At 37.5% G+C, this 23778-nt stretch overlaps 1 protein-coding gene across 7 annotated transcripts in view; it reads right to left on the reverse strand.

Moving 5' to 3' along the window:
- The window catches only part of CLSTN2 (calsyntenin 2), a 324249-nt gene that overhangs the window by 178851 nt on the left and 121620 nt on the right, over positions 1-23778 (reverse strand). For all 7 annotated transcript variants that reach the window (XM_068201285.1, XM_068201287.1, XM_068201292.1 and 4 more), the window contains exon 2: positions 22241-22363. In XM_068201285.1, the coding sequence (XP_068057386.1) occupies positions 22241-22363 (123 nt within the window). The remainder of the gene's footprint in view (positions 1-22240; positions 22364-23778) is intronic.

The following is a 23778-nucleotide window of genomic DNA, read 5'->3' on the forward strand; positions in this document are numbered from 1 at the left end:
AAATGTTTATATGAGTGTACCCACTCTGCAGAAAGGTCACTAGGAGAAACAAAAATCTCAGGGAATGTGTGGAACTGCTGAAGCTGCTGTGATATGTCAGCTGCCTGTGGATCTGCTGCAGGGCTGGCCAAGGCCAAACACCCTTGCCATGATCCCCTTCCATCCATACAAAAACCCTATGGCTTTTGTCTTTACCAATTATAAAAAGAACACAAAAAGGCAATCCTTAAACTCAGAAATTTAAAAACACAACTACACAACTACACACAAAGTAACTGCACAAACTACAAAGAAAATAAGCTTATTTATTGGAAAAAAAATCTATGGAAAACAATTTTTAAATACTAAGGGCTCACTACACTCTTCCCATGTCATGAATCTTACAGCACTTAATAGTTCTGAAGCATTTCTCATCAGGGAGCTGGTAGTCATCAGAATCTCATTACTCAAGCAGGCAGCATCCTGATTGTTATCATCCACCTATTTAGTAAATCAGATATGAATATTCAGCCAACCACCATCATGTAAGTGGGAGCTCCCAGGGGAAAGTAGCCTCGCTATTTACTATATACAGAAGAAATGCTGCTCTTTTATTCCCCTGTATAAAATATGTAAAAGTTTCTGAGCCAGGGATTTCTTATGCATTATAATTTACAAGCAACTGGGTTGCCTAACAGCTGTCAGAAAGATTAAACCCTTGCATAATCATAATGAAAATCTAATCAACTCCCCAACTAGTATCAATTAATTTCAGGAAGAGTTAAGAAAAACTGTAAAGGTTAGCCAAAAAAATATATCTAAAGTATAGGACAACATAAAAGAATAGAAAATCGAACATTATGAAAGGAATTATTTAAGTCTATTCATAGGAAATTACTTTAGCTACATGTCTGAATAAAGCACACCTATTAAAGTCACACTAACAAAGCCTGAGACTGTGATACTTAGCTACAACCACTGAAAAGGTCAGGAAATCTGGATGAGTTCTGAACCTGGACCTGAACCTGAAAGTTTATGCCTCATGGAGGGATGTACAGAGCTTCTCATGGCACCAGCAATTCACTGCTGTGCTCCCTCTGCATGCCTTACACTGAGCCCTGTCCTTAAAATGACTCAGTTTCTGACCATACCGCATTAGCTCTTTAACTGCTCAGTGCTGGCCTTCCAAGAGCAGCTCAGTGCAACATCGAGCCAGCCCTTATTCATCACTCCCTCTGCATTTCTCCTCCTCTGGCAGCCACCTCCAGTTACAGGTGGTCTGGCTCTTAGGGAAACATGCCTGAAGTAAACACGACATATAACTCAGAAACTTCTTCTAATCAAATGCAGTAATGCAAATCCCATTCTCTCGAGTCCAGATAAATGTGAGAAATTCCAGAATTGCCAGGTACTAATTGCCATCCTAAGGACAACATCCCTGTTACAAAGTGTATAGTCTTTTGTCTTAAAACTCCTTAAATCCTGCAGAGTAACCACTTGTGATTCTGGCAGGATCTGTTTGAACCTGGCTCTGTTCCTCACCAAGTCTTAGCACATACTCAGAAGGAATCATCCTCCTTTTTGCAGCACAGAGATTTTCAACAGCACACAAAATATCGGTTTGTGTCTTGGAAAAAAATAAACCCTCAGCCCTCAACAACTAGCAGTTTTCAAAAGAGCTGATTGAAATGCAAACTGATACTGTAGAGAGAGATCAAAATTTCCATGTACATGTGGCTGGACATTTCCTGCATCTCGCTGTCCACCCTCTCATTTCCTGAAAAATTCTAATTCTCAGAGCAGGAGTTGCAAATGCAATTCATTTTGTCATCAAATGGTGGACACTTTGGTCACAAGAGATACCTGCTCAAATTAAGAGAGAAAATGTAAGAGTAAATCAGAATTTGGGCAGACATACAGATGCCCTGATGTCAGGCTGAGTTCTTTGCTATTGGCAGAAATTCTTGCCTTTACATGGAGCATTATTGTTTATTGCACAAAAAGGAAAGGAGAAAAAAGCTTTGCAGAATAAATGCCAATCATGAATTGACTTGTCAAGGTGAAGTGCTCACATCCAGTATTATAACCCAGTGCCTCCTTTGGCAGAGAACTATCATTCTACCCCTCAGAAAAAAACTCATCCTAAACAACATGTGGAGACCCAGTGGACCAGCAGCAAATACAACACCTTTGAAAGAGGATACCGAGGTGTTCTCACTCTGGAAGACCTAAAAATAAAGACATTTAAAGATTCTGACACTTGAAAAATAAGCCCAGTGAAGGTGATGTGCTCAGTTACACAAGGCACTAAGAGCACACCATGCCAAAGATTTCTACTGCCAGAAGCCTCTTTCTGAATACTGATAAACTCCAGACTTTTCTAATCTGTAAAGACCTCAACAGATTTAACTGACTATACCTGAGAAGGATCCAAAGCTACCAAAGAAAACTATATCTCAGTCACAGTCAAGAATGTGGGGGCATACCTGGGCTTTCCCTTGCCCACAGCACAGAGCACTCACCAGCCATAGTTTTAGTATCAGGGAATTAACAGTAAAATACCTGTAAGCACAACATTTACTTTTGGAAAACCTAGGCAAAACTTAATGTTCAAGGTGTGTACTGTGTTACTGAATATGCTTATGCAGCTTAAGAGATTTGAATTTCTAAGTTGCAAAGAAAAGACAGATGTGGCTTTTCTTTCCTATTTACATTTCTGTTTGGCTAAAGTATTCCAGGCTGTTTGTCTTCAAAACATGGGCTCCTCAAAAAGACAGATTAACAGCTCTTCTTACAGAATGACAAAACAGGACCAACACAACAAACAAAATAGAAGACAGTTACATTAAAATTAGATTACCCACCAGAGAAAAACAGTGTAGGTGGAGACATGAATGACATTTTATAAACTTCTGAACCAGAAGAATAGTATCCATCTTAAGGACAATCAATTAGATGTTAAAATATCCAAACAGTCTTTCTTAATGCTTTACATTTTAGGCTGTGTGTTATCTAGGAAACTGGAAACAAAACTGAGAGAAGGATGCAGTATTTATATTCTTGTGATGTACTGACAACATTTTCCATGAAAAAAAAAAAAACTTGTTTAAACAGCGAGACTTCAAACTGCTATTTCTGTTCTTGTCATGGAAACTGCATTGCTTGACACCACACTGGAGACTCCCTGCCATATGCTTTTAACCCTTTAACAGGGTGGATTTCAAATCCTTCATAAAATAACCAGAAGCTGGCTGAAAGGGGTAATAAGGAACTGTTTACTCCAACTGTATCTCTAAGCAAATATATTTTTAACCCAAACCCTTTTCAACATCTATTTAAAAGTTTCTAAAGATAGAAATGTCAAACTCCACTAGTCTGATAGTTAATGATTGTTAGCACACCATAGGATCTCATAAAATAAAACTTAGTAGCAATGGATCAGAAGTTCTCTTGCTGCAATTTCAAAGCACTACTCTTTGTTCTAGTCCTCACAAGCAGAGAAGGACATTCCTACCTTCTTCTTATCAACCCTTTCATGCACCTGAAAACTCCTTTGTTCCAGCAGTCCTCTCTTCAAAAGATCAAATTCCTTCTAAGGTCTCTCCTTGGGATTTCTGCCCATCTTCCTACAGTGTAGCATGACTCTGTGTGTGTACACAGAAAAGAGCTGCAAATAAATAATGGGCATAGCAAGAAGTCAGGGATCCCCATGCTTACAACACACAAGGAAAGGTATAATAGATGTAAAATCCAATTATTAAAAGCTGTCTTTTCATGTTTTATCTTCTTTGTAAAAATTATTTGGAGAGTCAAAAGTGAGAAGATTTGATCCTACAAGCCAAACCACATTTAATTCATTTAAAGCCCCTTTGAACAGCAGCCAAGGGACTTTTTCTTGGCTTAAGATCATCTAATAACAGGCAAGGATGGGGCCAAGGAAGGTTCAGCTAGTGGAACCAGTGGCCTGCATGAAGAGCAGCACAGGCATCTGATAATTTATGATCTTGAAATCAGAGTTAATTTTCAGGCATATGAAAGCTGGACATGAGTTGTATGGCAAGAAGGAGCAAAGTTATCCTTGAGATTCAAGTCCAGTGGGAATTTCAGCAGGATGCTTGCACCTCCAGGTCGTGTTCTGTACACTCCTCTCAATTAAAGTCCTGGTAATTAAATGAGATTGGTGAAATCAGGAATGCTTGATTGGTTCTATTTGCTCGTCTTTATGAAAAGATTTCCCTGATTCCAAACACGAGCATGCTGGAATCTGTTTTCTTTGGACACTCTGGTATTTCAGCCAAGTGCCACCAAGAACACGCACAACGAAGGAGAACCTTTGCCACTTCTGGTGAGTATTTTATCCTGTGAGCAATTCACTGCACTCCCAGAACTGTTTGTGGGAAGATGTATTCATCAATAAAACCTTGTTATAACAACAACACAACAATCCTGATCGCAATCCTCTCACCTGCTTTTGACTTTTTTAGTTTTCCACTCCCACAGATTCATTTCAGCGACGAGTTTAAAGGAGGATTTTTATGCACTGGCTTTTTGCTTGTAACTTAAGCAGTTGAGCAATTCCTAATTTATGCAGCTCTGAAAGAATTGCATAAAATTTTGAATTGTATTTTATTTTCCAATAACAATGAAGTACCATTTTCACAGATTACTGTAACTCATTATTTTACAACCTGCTCATTTGTGGCCAATTCTGAAATCCTTTGCAACCAGCATAATTTTGATTGAACTACAACACTAAATATTTTAATTCAGTGTTTCAGACCTTTAGACAACAAAACAATTACAAAAGGAAACCTTTATTTAATACAAAAGGGAAAAATTATTTTTGTATAAGTATAAAGGAGTTGACTGATTTAAAGTATTTTTATTAAGTATGATATAAATTCACCAACAGTGGGTCAAAACCTGCAGGTTTCTAACTAAACTCAATAACCAAAAAATTATTTCTGCATTAATAAAACATGTCTAGAGTGTATTAATATTCAGCTATCAGTTCTTAAACGGATGCACAGTTATATACCTTTATTTTGTACTGAGGCACTTAATAATCTGAGAACTGACAAAATGGATTTATAATCTCTATTACTTTTTGACATCTCCCATCCATATGGTTTATGTAAAAATACTCAATGCTATTGATTACTTAATGAAAGCATTTATGTGAATGTGCAGAAATATCCTAGAGTTAAGGACCTCAGCTACACATTTCATGAAGATGAATGTGTTTAGTTGTAAATCCATCTGTATTGCTTCACACATTCCATACATAAAGCTAAAATTATGAACCAATAAAGTCAATAAAATTTGCTCTGTCAAATTTATAGCAAGAATGAATACACACATTTAAACACTAATAATTCCTGGAAGCATTTTAAGCAAATAGGTATATAAAGACCTAATGCTGAGAGTCCCTAGAGAACCAAGTTCAAGCAAGTGAAATTCATTTGATTCTCTGCATGCCTGAGAAGGTCAAGATAAGATTACATAAGATTATGTGAAGGTACGAAGTTTATTGGCTGTGTGCAAATGTCACTTTGAAACAAAAGAGAAAGAAAAGCAGTATGTTTAAAGAATTCTCCTCGGTACCTTTCAAGACATAAGGAACCTCAGCTTGCCAGCTCCTGAAAGGTCTCCAGGTAAAGAACTATGAAGATCTAAGAATAAAAGCAAAGAAACCAGCATCTTAAGCTTTGGTATTTTTTAATGCCAGCAAAGTGATTCCAATGTGTTCTGAGTGTTCATTTATATATCTATATGAATATTTAGAAAAGAAAAAAAATAAAGCAGAAATATAAAACTGTAATTTCAATTCAGACACTAAAAGATAAAAAATGGTAGAGCAAAACTCTGGGTGTTTAAAGCTTTTCTTCTGTTTTAAGGCTTTTATTATTATCCATTATTCACTTATTTCCAGCAGCATGGGATATCTTCAGGATCCTACTCCTTATTCAAATGAAGAATGCTAATCATACAGAATTTTGATTACTACTTTTCAGGGTTTATTCTGCTGATGGTTATTTTCCTATGTTGGCAGCTTGATAGATATTGCCAAGAACAGTTAAGTAAAATAATTAACTGAACTGATTTTCCTCCCCCTGGAAGTAATTTTGTTTATATGTTTGCTCCCCCCAAATCGTAGCCATAAATGGAAGCATTCCATTTATCAAAAAGATTGGCTGCTATGAATTGTAAAATTAAATATTTAGACATCTTTGTAGAATGGATTAAATGTCAACTGTGTCATCTAATACCAGGAAATATCTATTAAAAATACATTTGATAGTAGATATTTTCTCATAACACTAAAAAGCTGGGAAACAAAAAATTCTTAGAGTATTGCCAAATTGAAAACCATGCATAATTCACCACTCAAATTGAATTTTAATCTTTTCATAATGCTTGGGGAAATATTTTATACTTATGAAAACTAAGGGAGATAAAGAACATTACAAACCAAATAAGTGGTTTTATGTTCAGGCAGAAATGATACAATAGCCCATAGAAATAGGTTATTTGGAGCAGTGTGAGGAATAGGAAGCACCCTGGACATTACAGATTCACATCCAAGTTCACAGGACTGTTGAAGGAAATTAAAAAATATGGTACGAGGAACTCAGGGAACTTTTCATCCTAAAAGGGAACAATGAAGCCCTTTGAGAGTTTAAACAGAGGAGAAACTGAAAGCAGAAGCAGCCCATAAGCAGAGGCTGCTGCACTTTCCTCTGATGATGCTTAGAGTCCTCCCTTGGGACAATTCCACTCCCTGCACTGAGTTATTGCTGCCTCCTCAAGTGCCCGTGGCACAAACCACTGCTCTCCAGTGAAATCCTGCCTGTCTTCCATACCCAAGGACTAAGGGGGTTCTCAGCCTGAGAGCTGCGAGGGATAGCACTTCCAAAATCACTTCCTTTTGGATTGGTGGAAGGATTATCACCACCACCACCAAAGCAATCAAGAATCATTACAATTGGTTTCAGCTCCAAGAAGAATCCAGGAGAAAGAACCAGCACTGGCATGGCATTTCCACTGTGAAAACAGAGTTTCTTTAGGGATGTAATGGAGATGTGCTTCTTAAATTTACAGCTACTGATTCCCTAACATGAGTCAAACTCCCACAGAAGCATCCCAGAATACATGTAAAGGACTATTTGACTCTTGAGTAATCCCTCACAGCTGGCTCAATAGGTCTAGAAGATATTTCTAAAAGGAAGAAAAAAAAAACAAACCCAGCAGTTTCACTACCCCATCCCCTTCAAAACCCTGGGAAATCACCTGTTCTACAGGACCTTCTCCCGTTCCTCCTCAATTTTCATCGCTTGGAATAAATATTTGCTCTAAATCTTTTAGGTACTTTGGTACTTTAGTCTTGAGCTGCTATCCAAAGCAATTCCTCAACACGTGGGGTAAATCTTTAGCAGCAGGGAAGAGCATCTACTCCTTCTGCAAATTTCAGGCCCAGGTGTCTTGGAGGACTCTGATGTACAAATTAACTTTTTGTACAAGTTGAGTCTTTGGGAAGAACTCTGTTCCTGTGTGCTCCAGAGGGCTGAGCTAAACACTTAAATACTGGTTTATAGTGAACAATGAACTTCCAAACCAGGAGAAGTTATTTCATTTACAGTGCCCAAGACTGCCACGCCATGCAGTTGCCACTCATCCTGATGCAAATCCCAGCTCAGACTTTCTTGGATATTACTGCTGGATGCAGCAGATGTTTGCACAATTAGAATTAGTAATTAGTCATGAGAAGAAAACACAGAGTGAGGGAAAAAAAAAAAAGAGGTTGTTTCTCTTTTACTGTTACTTTTGCTCATTTTCAGCCAAACTGAAGATTCTGGTCTCCTGGCAATGATGAAGATTGGCTGTTTTTCTGCAGCAATTAATTCATTTTACTTTATAGGCAACTGGATTTTGTTTGATAGTCAATTTTTAAATTCTTCAAGGGCTAGAAATTAGGAAGATAAGGTCCATCAGGAAGGTTAGTCCTTATTTGCTGAGCACAGGAAGGGTAGGCATTAGAATTACAGCATTTTTACAGGGGAGGCTGGGAAAAAAGCCAAGGAACTGCTGTCAGCATTTCACTGAAAGAAATGAAAAGTAGATCAGGACTTAAGTCATCATTAACAGAGCAGTGGGTTCAAACAGCTCTTTAATATTTAATTCTGTATGTATAATTTTAAATCCATTACACTTTTGATATTTGCAGATCTAACAGTCATTTATTTGCTGCAATAACGTGGCCATAATCATAAAATAAAAGAAGCACTGCTATTCCAAGAAAACCAGAGAGGGATGGAAGGTGGTTGGGAATTTTGGCTCAGGTGGAATTCTTGGCTTTTTCTGTTTCTCTGTAGCAGGTCAGTTTTCCCCAGATAGCACTATTTTGTGTCACGCAGTTCACGACAGACCAAAAAGAACACCGACATATTTTATCATTACCAGGTTTTCCTCATTAGTGTCTGAAACATGAAAACTGTTTTATTTATCAGGGAAGCAATTACTTCCCAGTGGAAACCAAGAGACACGTTATTTAATTAGCCCCAGAACTGAGCTATTGCAGCTGTCCACTCTTTGAAGCAATCAGGTCTATTAACAAGAATAAATTTAAAAATACACATTTCCTATGCTTGTCTCTGAAAAAAAAACGGATTCACTGACATCACAGAATGTAGCCTCCTAAACTTGTCAATCACATAGTAAATATGAAGCCATTAAAATATTTTCTGACTATCACAAATACCTTCAAAAGGGCTTTTTAAAACAAAGCCACTTTCCTGATTAGAAGGGACAGTAAACAAGAAAAGAATTGTTGGGCCAGACCCATGTGTGGCCAGACTCATATTGCCTTCAGTCTTTTAGCAGAGCAGTGAGAACTCATTGTAGATGAAAATCTGACTTATTTCAAACTGATGGTGTCCATTTTCTTAATAAACCAGAGCTAATCTATTAAGTGCACAAATGGTGTCTGGACTATTCCAATGCCAAGAATAAATAGAGTGTCTTAATGAAAAGCTTTTTATTTTTCCTTTCTGAAAAACATTCGGAAGAAGGAAGCAGCAGAAAGCAGAAGCTGCCAATAGGTACAGCCCTGACACAAGTCATCCTCTTCAGATGTGTGTCAGTGCAAGTCAAAGGTGCTAATGTCAGTGATGAGATCATTATTAGATCACAATTCCTGTGACAATTGCAGTACTGTGTGGCAGGAGAAATAAGAGACAGGAACCAGACCATAAATACACACGTATTTATTTGTGGCGCAGCAGAAAAGGCAACCTCCAATTAACTTTAAAAGCCTACAAAAAAATGAAAACTGTATTTCCATTGCCTGTGGTTAAGACCACTCAGAAACAGAGAGAGCTAGACAAAGCCTTTGTGTATAATCTCTTGGTCATCTCTGTTGAAGTGCACAAATAATGAAGAGCTGAGAATTCTCTGTCCCCTGCAGGAAGGGCTCAGGCCCAGCCCTGCAGTTTGCATTTTCTTGACCTAATGCACTGACAATCTGGAATAATTTGAGAGACAAAATCACATGAGAATTTTGTCTTTAATTTCTATTTGAAGTACAGACTGTGATAAACAAAACGGCAAGAAATCTAAAATTAAATGCTTATCAAATGAGACAATTAAAGAATTTGCAATAAGCCACGAGAGGCAAACAGCTCCCTCTCAGGACTGACCTATGCCTTTTGAATGCCCACTGTAAATAAAATGAAACACTCTGAGGGTTTTGAGTCGCTAAGAATTTTTCCTTCAAGGAGATGAATATACACATGCATCTTGTACTTTGACCAGTTTGGACAGGGCCCTAAAACGGAAGCAAGCATGCTTTTGGAAAATGGGAGAAGCCACCTTTCCAAACCAAAAGGAAATGCAAGGCAGAAGAAGTTCAGACGAATGTTGGAATATGAAAGAGGAAGTACTGTACACATTATAGTCATCAGGGTTGTACAGGGAACACGAACAGCAATTATATTAATATCAGTCATTTATTTCAACAGCTTCCTCCAGTGATGTTCACTGATGTTGATGGACACCCAATGATGAATGGTAATCAACCTGGGCACTTCTTAACTGACTGCCCAAAATCTGTGTCAGATGAAAGAATTAAATTCTGATTTCTGAAGTCCTCTGGGCTCTAATTCCTTCTAAGAACAATTACAGATATGTACCCTGGCTCAAAGAAGAAATTGTATGAACTTACAATTCTTAAATAAGAACATAATTAACTGAGTGTGTGGATAAACTGGTTGCCAGGTGAGGTGGAAACACCAGCTATCAGATCACAGCCTTAGTCAGTTCAGGTATTTGCTGACAACTGATGGAGAAAAGGGAACATTCCTCTCTTTCCCTCCTTTTCTCTGCTGTTCCCATTGTCATCAGCAAAACAGCACATAGTGGCTTAAGTGCAGAACACTGAAATATTAATTCCTATGCCCTAGTTTTGTGCTCTGTGCACCCTCCTGAAGTATGATAAGTTACTTATTTTGGTTTCCAGATAAAAAATTGATCAATTCTGACCAATGCAAGCCTCCTAAAAAGCCTAGTTTTACTCAAGTGGCAACTAAAGAGCCAGCACAACGAGAGCAGCTTTGGTGCACTCAGAAAGCAGAAAGCCACAGTGCAATATCACAAACCCAACAGAGTTTTCAGTAAATCATAGTGAAAGATAGTAATTACTTCTTAATATGCAAAATACTATTGAATCTGAACATTCTTTGAGATGAATAAAAACTCAGAATAAATATTATGACTGTAGCAATCACAGAACTACCTGGAATGCTCAGCATGTCTCTCCTTCTGTGTATTCTGGCTTCTGTTTCCTAGATTTTATCTACTGACTTACCAATCTCAAAAGTTAATTATAACATCTGCTTTTTTCAGATGCTTATTTCAGCACCTTAAATTACTTCTCATCAGTTTTAGGAAACAATGACTCAGCTTTCTCTTTTTTCATTCAAAGCCGAACTTTCATGTTTTAAATCTACATTCACTTCTCTTCTGATCGTTTGGATTTTTACATCTTTATCATAGAAACAGAGTTAAAAATCTCCCATTTTTATAATAAAGGCATCCCAGAATGAACTAATAAATATTTGACATTATTTATATATGATTTAAACTTGCAATCTGAAGATAAGTCATCATCATCTAACTTCATCTTCAGTACAGCAGTTTAAAAAACTCCTAGGAAACTGTATGTTATTTTAAACAATGTATGTTATTTAAGCACAGTAGCTGTACTTCTGTCCCTTATTCTGAGTCACAGACCAATTCACACAGAAATTGCACCGTGAGCAAAATGTTACTGAAAATACAGACTAAGTTTAATGACAATGCAAATTTAAGCAATACCTTAGCTGCACCATGACAGTGTTGTCCTTCCAGAAACTGATGCTGAAAACGCCAAAATGTACCCAGCCTGTGGCTCCAGGTGCCTCACCTGCTTATCTAATGCCCCTCCTCCAGTGTTATTTCAAACCTCAGCAAATCTCCATGTGCTGAGGCAGCTTAAGACATGGCAAAAGAATTAAAAACGTATTTTAGGATGATCTATAGCTTTCTCACTTAAGGGTTTAGTTAATACATTTAAATACATTAAATACATTTTCAGAATTATTTATTTTGGAGTTTTTTACTCCAAAAATTCTCTTGCTGTCTGAGAAACTGTCCTTTTTGTTTATTTTTCACCTCTCAGGAAGTCAGGCCACCACCTCCACAGCTGCAGTCACAGCATCAAGACAGACACACGTGAAAGTGTTTGTCCCCGAATGTTCGTTCCCTCTCCTCTATGAAGATAACATGATACTGAAATAAAAAACTTAAAAATAAATCAGCACAAGGGAGATTATTTCTATATATAAAATGCTGCTCAATAAAGCCACAGTCACTGGCAAGAAATGTTCTAACCAAATTAACTTTTCCCTGTATGTAAAACCACACCAAGCAAAGTAATTACGTGGGGACTCTGGAGAAAGCTGGGATTTCTCTGCTGTGCTTTCACATGCAGCATAGAAAAGCACTTTGCAGTAAACAGTAGGCAGGGCCTGCTACTTGAATCTTGCAGATTAAAGCAAAGGACTGTTTTGTTTTCAGCCCATCAGCTCAGCCCCACACCCAGCAGCCCTTGGCTCCTGCAGTACCACTGATAATCTGCCATATGTGGCACGTCCTATAGCAGCAGCCCCAGAGAGATGGACCAAAATCAACAGTGATGTGTTTTCTAAAGGGCACTGAAAAACTGACAGATGGCAACAGCTGGAGCAAATTGCATTCAAGGAAGCACTTTTTAATCAAAATTTTTACACAAAGCGTATGGGGCTTTTTATTGCACATGATTTCTCTTTCATTGCACATGATTCCCACTGCCTTTCATGCTGCTGCTCTAGCAGGCAGCTCCCACACAGCAGCCAGTTCCCACACACAAGGACAGCACTGAGGCAGAAATGGGCAAACATCCATTTGAGCTGACAGAGCTGCAGGATTTTGCCCTTTGCTGTGTCCAGTTTTAGTGAAGTGCTGCAGAGGTGAAGCCCTGGGAGAAAAGGCCGTGCAGAAACAGCTCCCAGCTCCAGGGAAGCTGCTAGGGGGGATGTAGAAGCTTTGCTGTCCTAAATAATGTATTGTAATCCAAAAACATCTGAAAGCTGATGCTAAATTGCTGTCATCCTTTCAATTCTAGCACACCTATTAATTACAGTGTTATATTTAATTTCTGGATGCCACACCAAATACAAGGCTCACTGTTCCTGCCTTCATTCATGACTTTTTTTCATTAGCACACCTGGAAGCTTTCCAAGGCAGGCAGGAGTAAGGAGCAGAAATCTTGTCAGAAATATCCATTAAATCTGTCACAGGCACTAACAAATCAATCAAATACCAATGAGTCTTTCAGAAATTTTTTGAGCAGCTGGTTAAAAAGGGACCAACCTGACTTGAAAATTTTCAGCAACAACAAAACACACTAGGCCTGACATGTTATGGTTATTATATCCACTGCTGCAGAATCACAGTTACTTAAATTTCTTTGTCATGTGACAGGAATAAGTTAATTTTAAATGCTTGAACTAAATTTAAGTTTCATTAACTAAATAATTTTAAAGGAAATTAGTTAAATTTAAATAAAGGTTTTTATGGAGATGGATTCCTATAACAGGTTGGCAATTACTCTCACTTGTTAACCCAAATTATTTTTCTGTTTTTTTAAACTTTATATAAAGAGCAAGTAAGTTAGAGTAAATAATGAATTTAAAAAAAATCAAATATTTAAAAATTACATATTTAAAGTAATGTAGGTTTGTTTTGCAGTCTGCTTATATCACCATGGTAATTGCACACCAACTAACTGGAGTCACAGTCAATGAAGTAACTAAAAACCAATCACTTCCAAAAACTAGTTCTTTTTCTCTCAATCTTTGTATAATTTTCTAAACTTCTCATAAGAGACAGTGCTGTAAGTGAGGGAAAGTGAGCTATGATATGAAATACTTTATTACAAACTCAATGTAAGGCAAGTGTTTGTGTGGATACAAAGTGCATATGCTGGTTAATTGTGTCCAAAAGCTGCTATTACACAAGAGAAATTTTGCAATAATGTGCATCATAAGTGCCTATAACACATTTTTCTACACTTCATACCTAGCAATATTTGTCTGTTCATGCCCTCCTGGGTTTTCAGTAAGCACAGAATGTCTCAGGCTCAGCGTTTTGTGGAATGGGGTGACAAACAAATCAGTGAAACCCTTGAGACTGACACAAGGCATTGGGGGGGAGGCACAGAGCAAGAATCCCAGAGAAGGATACAGCACTCAGGAAAGATGACTGGAGCGGTGTGGATGGGATCAGGTGCCCATTTTCCATCACTTGATTAGCTCAGCATGTCCTCCTTGATTAAACTGGCTTGAGCCAATTCGCTGGGCAGCTCCCTGTTTGCCACCAGGGCAGGAGCAGAGTCTCTGTCAGTGGCAGAGTGTGTGATACTACAAAAACCTAACACAAATTATATATTGTTTTCTCAAAACATTCTCAACTCTATTATGTTTATGTTCACCACCCCTACAATGAAGGCAACAAACAAAAAAAAATCTAATATTGCCTCCACTGTCCTTTCTACAGTGCCTTTCAGTCTGAGAAACAAGAGTCATCCTGACATCTGACAACATTTAAAATAATATAAAGACTTGGTCCATTTAATAGAGAAGCACTGGACTTCAGTTATAAATGGAGAGGTTGTTTCCAAATTACTGAACAAAATTGCTATGTGCCAGTCTGGTGGCCCTGTTACATCCCCTATAAACACACCTGTACCATAAATGGCTGTGGAACAGAAAACAGCTGAGAACAGCAAATCCTCACTGTGCTGGGGCTGCACTCAGAGATGCTCAGTGCTCCACAGTCACTGAGATAAAAGCACTTTGGAGAGGTGTTTTCATAATCTAAACACAGAAAAATGGACAGTAGAGGAAACCACAAGCCAGGAGAACAAATTGGTTTGATCCATTTCACACAGTTAGAAACAGGAGAATTGAGCAGAAAATCAATGACCTAAACCACCTGTCCAGAGTTTGAATTCTTTATATTCTCCTTCCTCTTCTTGCTTCATAAAAGTAGCATCACATGCATTTTTAGGTAGCCCTAGCAAGAAAAGGGATCAACAGCAGTTTCAGGCTATTAGGAGTGTTTGTTCTTGTCCAGAAAAATATTTTTTTTTTTTTTCAGTTGAGTGGAAATAAGCAGGTTCAAAGAAAAGTGGGGGGTCTTATCTATTCCTTCCACAAGAGAATTGTTGACCAATAAGCACAAGGAGCTCAAAAGAATAAATAATTACCTACTCAGGCTGCTCTTTTAAAACATTTTTAATATTTAGAAACCATTACAAGCAAGTGGCTTGTCCCTGCTGCTTTACATTAACTCAAGTAGTTCCATTCTGAGGAAAACATTTCAAAGACGTTTGATTTTATTTTTAAAGCAAGGTGGGATCCTTCCGTGCCAAATTTGTTGCAGTAAACTTTTAAGTGGTGAATATTCCGATTCCACTTGCTGCATTACTAACACTTCCTGGCATTATAAATTAGTTTTCTAAGTCTGTATAAAGAATTCTGCATGCTTTTACAAGCAATCCTTTTTGATTTTCATCATATTCACCTAGGAACATGACAACACAGTAACTCACACATAAAAAGAAATTATTTATGTAAAGGAGAGAGTTGTAATTGAATTAATGGGTGGACCACAGATGGAATGAAAGTGAGAAGAAAGTTATTAGAGTGGAATTTCCATTATTTGACTCAGATTGTTCCTTCCTTTGAGTCCTCACTCTGCTCCTTCATCCCTCCCTCTGAGGGTCCCTCCTGTTACTGCAACACTGGAAGTAAAGATGGGTGCAGATTTTGGATTCTTCACACACACTGGAGAGCAGAAGTGAGCAGCTCAAGTTTACTACTTCTTGAATATCAAATAATAAAGAGAATCAAACAAGAAGAGGAAATGTCCTGGGGTATCATTCTTGTTTGCTTCAACTGGCTCACCAGTTCTTAACAGACTGGAGTTATGCTTGCTGGCAGAGTTATTTAAAATAATTTCATTTATATCAATACATGTTAGAAAAATTCATTTCTACCTGAAATTGTAAAAACCTAAGCAGTTATGATTTCCACTGCAATTTTAATGATGAGGGATAACTAGAGCAATTTTACATTTTTCAGCTGCTCACACTTCTTTTAATATATGAGCCTGTTCAGACGTCAGGTAACCCTCTATGTATCACTCAAACCATAAGAAAATAACTAGTCCTCATCCTTTTTTATCCCCAAACAGATCAGTTTCCTATGATGTCTTTCCTGTGACTTTCAGAATTTGAAATCCTTCAGGAACCACCTCTGATTTTAGAGAGTGTCTAAAAAGTTTAGAAACCACGCTTAACTCCATAGCAAAAGTCACATCTCAAAAGCAAGTTACATCTTAATTCACACTAAAATGCTTCATTGCAGAAAAAAAATTGTCAAAATAGCACCTCAACAAAATAATCCTCAAAAAATTGTCAAAATGGCACCTCAACAAAATAGTTCTCAAAAAATTGTCAAAATGGCACCTCAACAAAATAGTTCTCAAAAAATTGTCAAAATGGCACCTCAACAAAATAGTTTCTGCAGCTTTTAAAATATTTTGTTGAAAATAGAAGTGTTTCTAGTTCATTGAAATAAATGACTTAGTATTTCAGCTGCAGATTCAGGCACATTGCAATGGCTCTCATGCAGCAAGACTTCATTAGTTTCAAAGGAGTGTGACACAAAATCTACATCCATCCTCAGAGCATAACAGCAGCAAGAAAGTTTCGGACCAATAGGCTTAGCAATTCCAGTACTCCCCACTCAGGTTTCTCTCTTGTGTTCTGAATAGCCCAAAAGTTTAAAAACTCTCACTATTTTCCTGGCACCATCAGTGACAATCTGTTTTAACTTACCATTTTTTTTAACTTAAATGGTTATTTAGTACACTTCAGGATTATAAAATGACAAGATTCTGTCCCTGTCCTGTTGTCTAGGGTTGTGATCCACTGTAATATCCTGCCCTATTTTTCCAAAGATCGAGTCCTGTACATAAAGAAAACTACTCAGAAACAATTCAAGTGTATCTCAAATCACTCTTTTTCATAAGTAGTTTAAAAAGTCCAAGTGGATATCATCAGACTGGAATTCATTGGTTATTTTCCTTGCTTCTTTCTACCTTCAAGTAATTTAGCATATTTAGGTGTAATGAAGTATCTCAATGTTCCCATTCATTATTGATTTTATCTGTCAGGAGGAACTTGCATTCACTCCCAACCCAAGCATGTAATTCTCATTTTCTCCCTAGCCCCTTTCTCCTGCAATGAAGACCCCTCAGCAGTCACTAAAAGTTCCATCAGAACTGCCTGAATCCCTGACCCTTTAGTCTTCTTTGGACACACTGATAGCACCTACTATTATTTCAGAGCTGTAAAAATGACTAAGAAAGGCAATTACAGAAAATAACCAAATTGAAAAGCCCTCATCTCTGAGCTTCAGGGACTAACAGAGGTCACTGTGAGAGTGATTGGTTTTTTGGTGCATTCTAAATCTGAAACCTGAGCATGTTTATCACTCTTAACTTGACTGGATGATAAGCAGCATCCCTTAAGTCAAAAACAGCATCCCCAGAATTAATTGTGCTATTACAAATCTTTTATTTTACCTTAGATTAGGATCACTGGGAAGAGATTAGGTTTTTTGCCTTTGAAGGCTAAAGTCTTAACTAATTAAGCTACAGTATTAAATGTAAGCTTGAAAGGTAGAAATTAAAAATCATTAAAAAATTGTTATAAACAACTGCAACATTCCACGGCTTTGCCTGCTCGTCATATTTTTTTGATCATGCCTCATTTTCACAGAGAAATATTTAACACAAATGAATTCTGGGCACCCTAAACCAACTCGTGTTCTAAGTCTGGCTGACAGTGAGTAAAAATGATAATATTCAGAAGGACAATTTTAGAATAACTTCTGTATTTTCAATGTTGTATCAAAAGGACAGTTGCTGTTATTAATGCCACTGCTTTTCAATACAAACAAACAAACAAACAAGGAGGCTGGACAGCTTCACAGTCTGAAACAGAGAAATGGGATTTTGTGTTCAGTCCCTGGGTGTAAGTGGGCTGACAAGTGCTGGATTTGCTGCGGTGTAGCTGAGAATGCACACTCCTCTGAGTTGCTAAAATAACAAAGAAGATTTGGAGAGTTTGTGGTTGCATCTTGTGGTTTAGTGAATATGCAGGCACCCTTCATGGCTGGTTTTGTTGCCTCCTTATTCTTTACAGTGCTTTTAGCACAGCCAAAACACAGTCAGAGACTGGGACTCCATCTGCCCAGGAGGTGTGAACTGGAACTGCTTCTGAGACACAAATTACTTGTCTGGGGGGAGCCAGACCTCTGATCTTGCTAAGAAAGACTCTCTATAAAATTATCAAAAGCATAAAATAGCTGAAGATGTCATGGGCCAAGCTCACCCTGGTACAATTACCCAGCTCAGCCTTGCTGGGACACAAGACACTCAAATGTGACTTTATCAGCCCAAAAATGAGGGCAGTGACAAGTTTAGCTCTTCTCTTCTAGGGTGAGAAGGGACATCCATCACCTCACTGCCCTGTGTGGGAATTTTTAAAATTAGGGTTTTGGGTAAATTGTAAAAGGTAGGCTGCTTGGTCTTCTGCCTGGGATGTGAGCTGCTGGCATTTTCCCATTGTCATAACCATGCAATGCAATGAGGCTGATGCTGGAAAATAAACAGCTCGAGACGCGTTCCTCAGCACTCCCGTCCCGTCCATGATTTGTACACAGTCCCTGGCCGGCGATACCCTGAATGTTGCCTCCTGTTTTTCTGCTTCAGAAAACACCACCAGCAGCAGAAACCCCCTCCACACCAGGCTGTTTAGGATTTTAGTGCTTTTAGGGAGTAACATAAAAGGCTTCTGCACAAAAAGAGTGGAAATAATCTGCTCTGCCTTGTGGATAGGACTAAAACCAACAGGCTAAAACCACTGTACAGAAAGTTCAGACCAAGCTTCATGAGAAACCAGGAATATGGTGAAGTGTGCAATATATCGCCCAGGGAAACTGCTGCATCTCTGCCACTACAGATCTGTAAGATAAGGACAAAAAGCTGTTTCTCAGGAATGACAAGGGGCCTGCCTTGGGCAGAAGCATGGACTGATGACACCCTGAAGTTCCTTACAGATCTGTTTTTGCACAGCATTGCTGATGAAACGTAGTTGCTGTTCTTGGAATGCAGGTAAATGTCTCTTCCAAAAGCTGTCCATCATCTCACAGCATTTTGTGAGGGACAGAATCCTGACAAACTGATTCAGTAGATCCCACCTTGTTTCTAGCCAAACTACCCCTAAGCCTGAACTGTTACAATTTCTTTGTGGATTTTGTAGGGTTTCCTTTTCTGGGGGGTATTTTTTGGCCAAGGGGAGGGGAGGAGGGTCAGGGAATGTCTCCAATACCCTGCAAAAGCCTCCAGGATGCCATGGTGAGTTTAGTTATTTTAAAGTTCAGTTGTATTACAACACCAGTCTGTGAAAATCCTTTTTGGGCCAGGACTTGAAGAACTGAAATATGGAAAACTGCTGATCTGAAACTGCTCACACTTACAAGCTTATACTGGTATTTTCAAGCTTTCCTTCCAAGCTAGGAGACAAAAAATACAATTGCATTAAAAAAATAAAGTGAGGTATGCTTATACCATAATAATTTTAAGAACCAGGACTTTACGTATACTTCAATTATTCACAGTAAATTCATTAGATAAAGAGACACAAAAAGCCATTCATTGCAATCTTGTGAAAGTCTTCGTGCTCCAGTTATGAAAAATGCTGACCACATTTGACAGCCAGCATTTTCACAGGCACATTTAGTCCTGTTACTCTCTCCTTAGTCCTTCCTGGAAACACAGACCTGTCAGGAAGGTAACTGCACAGAAGACTCCTTTTTCTCCTGTCATCACCCTTGAGGTTAAACATTAGATAGAGGTGAAAAAAAAGTGCAGATTACAGTAATTTTCTCCTGTGACCACTCAGGTTTGACATGCACCATAATGTGTGCACTCCTAGAAAGGGTTGACAGACTTACCTTAGTAGGCATGGTGATGAAAAAAAGACAGAGGTATTAGGAAAAAAGTTAAAGTTTCCATAAGTGAAAACCAAACACTGTTTGCAGTTTGGAGTAGGCCTGTGCCACAGGTAGCATTTAAACTAAAAAAAGGAGCTCATAGGAATGGGCTCAGAAAGCATATCAAAGCACTAAGGGCAGATAAGAATCACTGAATAGCAAATGTCTCTTAACAGCTTAGTTCTTAGTAACAAAGCATGGTGAAAAATTATTTGCCCAGGTGAAAAATACGAAATACGTGAACTACCTGTGCCAGGACAAGCAGCAAGGAGCATGGTGCAAACACAAGGACTAAGTTAAGCACATGTCCAAAAGAACTACACCCTCACCAGCATCATATAAATATGGAATAAGATAGTACAAGTTAGTAGATAAATGTATTCAATGAACAGATGTTGGGGAAGATGAAATAAGAAAACCATATAAATATGATTGCCTGGCAAAAGATTTGGAAAATACAGACATTGAGATGAGAACTAGATTTGAAATAACAAACCTTGACTACTGAATAACTAGAAAACAATAGTATAGCCAGGTTGGAGAACATGGAGAACTTTCCAAGCACTAGAATATTTTTCTTCTCCAATAGTTGCAGAAAATACTGAAAATATCAACAGGCTGTTGATAAAGGAACTGTTGGAGCTCTGATTCTCTGTTACAATTAAAGACTGATGTATGATATAATTGAAATTTCCACATTTAAATAAAATATGGCCATAAAAGATATTCCACATTACCACACTATTAAATGTGCAGCTACTGAATATTTTTAATATTGTACTTGTATCTGTTTCAGTTTCTCCTACTAAATACATGATGCAAATTGAATTTTCCATAAAAACCTTAAATAAATTAATGATATTATGAAACCAAATAAAAGTACATGATATTAAATCAAAAGCTACAACAGAAATAATTAGTTCCTCCAACAATTTAAAGAGACAGGAGTTTTTTAAAAAGTGCATAGAGGTTTTTCCAAAAACATAGGGAATGCAGGCCCTTCAAGGGAATGAAGGGTTCAATCAGTACTATAATATTATGCCTGGACTGCAGATCACGAGGCCAAATATTATCAGGAAATAAACTATTAATATCAGAGAATACACAGAAAGTATTTACCCTTGTAAGAAGTAGATACTTCTCAAAATATAAATACTTCAAATCAATAAATGGAGAAGCTAAATTAAAACTACTGTCTAATGCAACCTTTATCACAAAAGCCATTCTGTCTGTGTAGGTTCAGTATTTCAAATGATTTTCTACATGAAAAGTAAATCAGTATTTAATGAAAAATGTGTTGATTCTCCCAATGTAAAAGCTGATGAAAATAATTAGGCTAACAAATTCCCAGTCAGCAGAGTTTGCAGTGTCAGTGACAACAGCATGTGATTAACATCCCTGGAAGGATCCTAAGGGAATGCAAGCAAAAGAACCAAATCTAAGATGAAACACTCACAGTGACAGAGGTAAAAAATTACAATGCCATCTTTTCACCAGGAATTGATCTTCATGCAACCAAGAATCACTGGGCACCACATGTGACAAACAACCTTGATATTAAAATGGGGGTCAATATATAAAAACCATTTGGGAGCCCTGGTTTGGCAGGGTAGGAGCTGATGCCAATGTAAGCTTTTGGGAAAAGTGACTGAGAACAATTCTTTCAGGATGCTGTAAAATGCTCTTTGGACAAGCACTTGGTCTTCTGCTTCTTGAACATGACAACTCCCCGAGAACAAGGATACACACCTTTACCAGTTCCTTTCCTTAGAAAAGGTGAAGATTCTCAAACAATACCATCTTTGTAACTGCACCATCTTAAGATCTTCATAGCAGCTATCTTAGAGAATACTATTCTCTCTTTTCTTCAAGAAGTATTTTTAATGAAAGAGGGAATTTAAGAGAGAACTTGCTCGACATGCAGAAGTCCCATATGCTGCTTAAGGAACTCAGGACAGAAAAAGTGTCATGTAAAATAGACTTAATATAAATGCAAACCTGTATATGACATACATCTATCATACAGCAACCTGAGCAAAAATGTTCAAAAATTCCATTAAATTTTCTGTCCAAGTCTTGACAGTTACGAAGGGCTTACAAGATATTATATGCTTACAAGTAAGATATGATTTAAGCAACTTTAAGTATTTGTCACACATTTTGTCCATAGCCAGTGAGCAGAATAGGAAGAGAGAAAAACAGGGGCTGTTACTGCTGAACAAAATTAATTATGTATTATTACTTCAGGCAAATGCAATGATTAATTTCTATAAAAGCAAATTCAAGTGCAATTGTGCGATTATTGTGTTTTCATTAAAAATATATTGATAGCGGGTGCCTGCTGTATTATTATTCTCTTTATTCTGTTCTGCTTCACAACAAATTCAGTGTAGGAAACACCTCATTTCAGGATCTGTGGGCCAACAGTCAGGTCCTGAATACTCAAACACAACCTTTACATGTGCCCTTCAAATTACAATGGAAATTCCTTCCTTACAAATGCCAATAAATTCAAAATGCAGTGCATAGGCTCAAATGCTGCTGCTCATGTACATTCCTACCTGCAAAGGGAACAGGTGCATCTTTATCCAAAGCCACCAGGGGAGGGTCCAAAATCACAGTGTCGTTGTTTTCAGTTATGATTCCATGGTACGACGTCTCAATCCAGGGTTTGTGTTTATTCACTAGAAGAGAAGAAACCATGCCTAATTAATTTGGTTTATGTTTCATATCCATTCAGCTTGTTTTATCTATAAAGAGAAATTATTTAACATACTTCCAATATTAATGGTATTACTCAAAAGCCACTGTCAAAATCCCTACAATAAACATTCAAATACAAAAGAAAAATCACATGCAAATTGTACTGCACTGATGAGAAAACCAACATTTGCAGATATCCCTCCAACTAAGACACCAAAATAAAAAGGCGATTTGCAAAATATTTTTAATGTATTCTCAACTGTCAGCCTAACTAGGTTCAGATAATTTTGAAGGAATTACTTTCAGTTGCAAAGCCCTGGTACAAGGGAAAGGGCATCCCCAGAAACCCAACTTGACAAGACACAAAGCAGAAGGGTGGGTGAGAACACTCAACTCTTGGTCACCTTCTCACTTTGGATTTTTGGAACAATACCTACAATTATTTCTGTGTTTTGTACATCATAGAGAAAACAAATGTCTGCATTTTAATTACTGATAAAAGTCTGCACAAATAAAATAAATAAAATTTATATAAATAAGTTTATATATCATTTACATAAATAATTTATATATAATAAATATATAAAATGTGTTATAATATACATATTATATATTATATGTATAAATAAAATTTTATATAATTTATATAGATAAATAAAAATAAAATAAAATTTCTTCACAATTTAACCAGGGGATCTGAAGTTTTTCTGGAAAAACCTGTCCTTCAAATCCAGCTGTTGAACATTTGGATATTTGGTCATGAAGCACATAGGAAGATCACACAAAAAGACACTTTAAGGAGAGGCTACACTACACCATCAAATTGTCAAATTGTGAGAGGGTTATTGCTGAACCCTTTCCATTTACACTCCTCCCACCATCCATCTCCTATTGACTGGAAAGGATGAAGACTCAAAATGAAAAGGAAGGGGGAAATGTAAGAGGCTTAGCTTTGCTCTGGTTATAAATTGAGCTTCCTTCCTGCAGGCACAATCTGAATGTTATGTCACTGGAACTCCTACATAAGGAATACAATGGTGACAGCTAAATGAATTTCAGTTTGAAGAATGTACTCCCCCAGGCAAGAGGGAGCACTGCACCAAGGAATATCTACCCCATTTGCAGCAAACTCAGATGCAAGGTAATTTCTATACCTATTACCTAGCTGTGTGTACCAGATGCTGAGGAAAATACCTGGTGAGTTAACAGAACTTACCACAAAGATGGAGAGTTGACACTTAGAGTGAAACCAAATTTAAAAATAAATAAATAAAAAGAATTATGAAACCAAACAAAATCCACAGATAGAACCCTAAACTCTTTCCTGCCCTGTCTTTTGTAAAACCCCCAGACATCAATGAGATTCAAGTTTCTCCCTTTGTGAAGAAAGCAGCAA

This window comes from Anomalospiza imberbis, chromosome 10, assembly GCF_031753505.1.
Source record: "Anomalospiza imberbis isolate Cuckoo-Finch-1a 21T00152 chromosome 10, ASM3175350v1, whole genome shotgun sequence".
NCBI lineage: Eukaryota > Metazoa > Chordata > Aves > Passeriformes > Viduidae > Anomalospiza > Anomalospiza imberbis.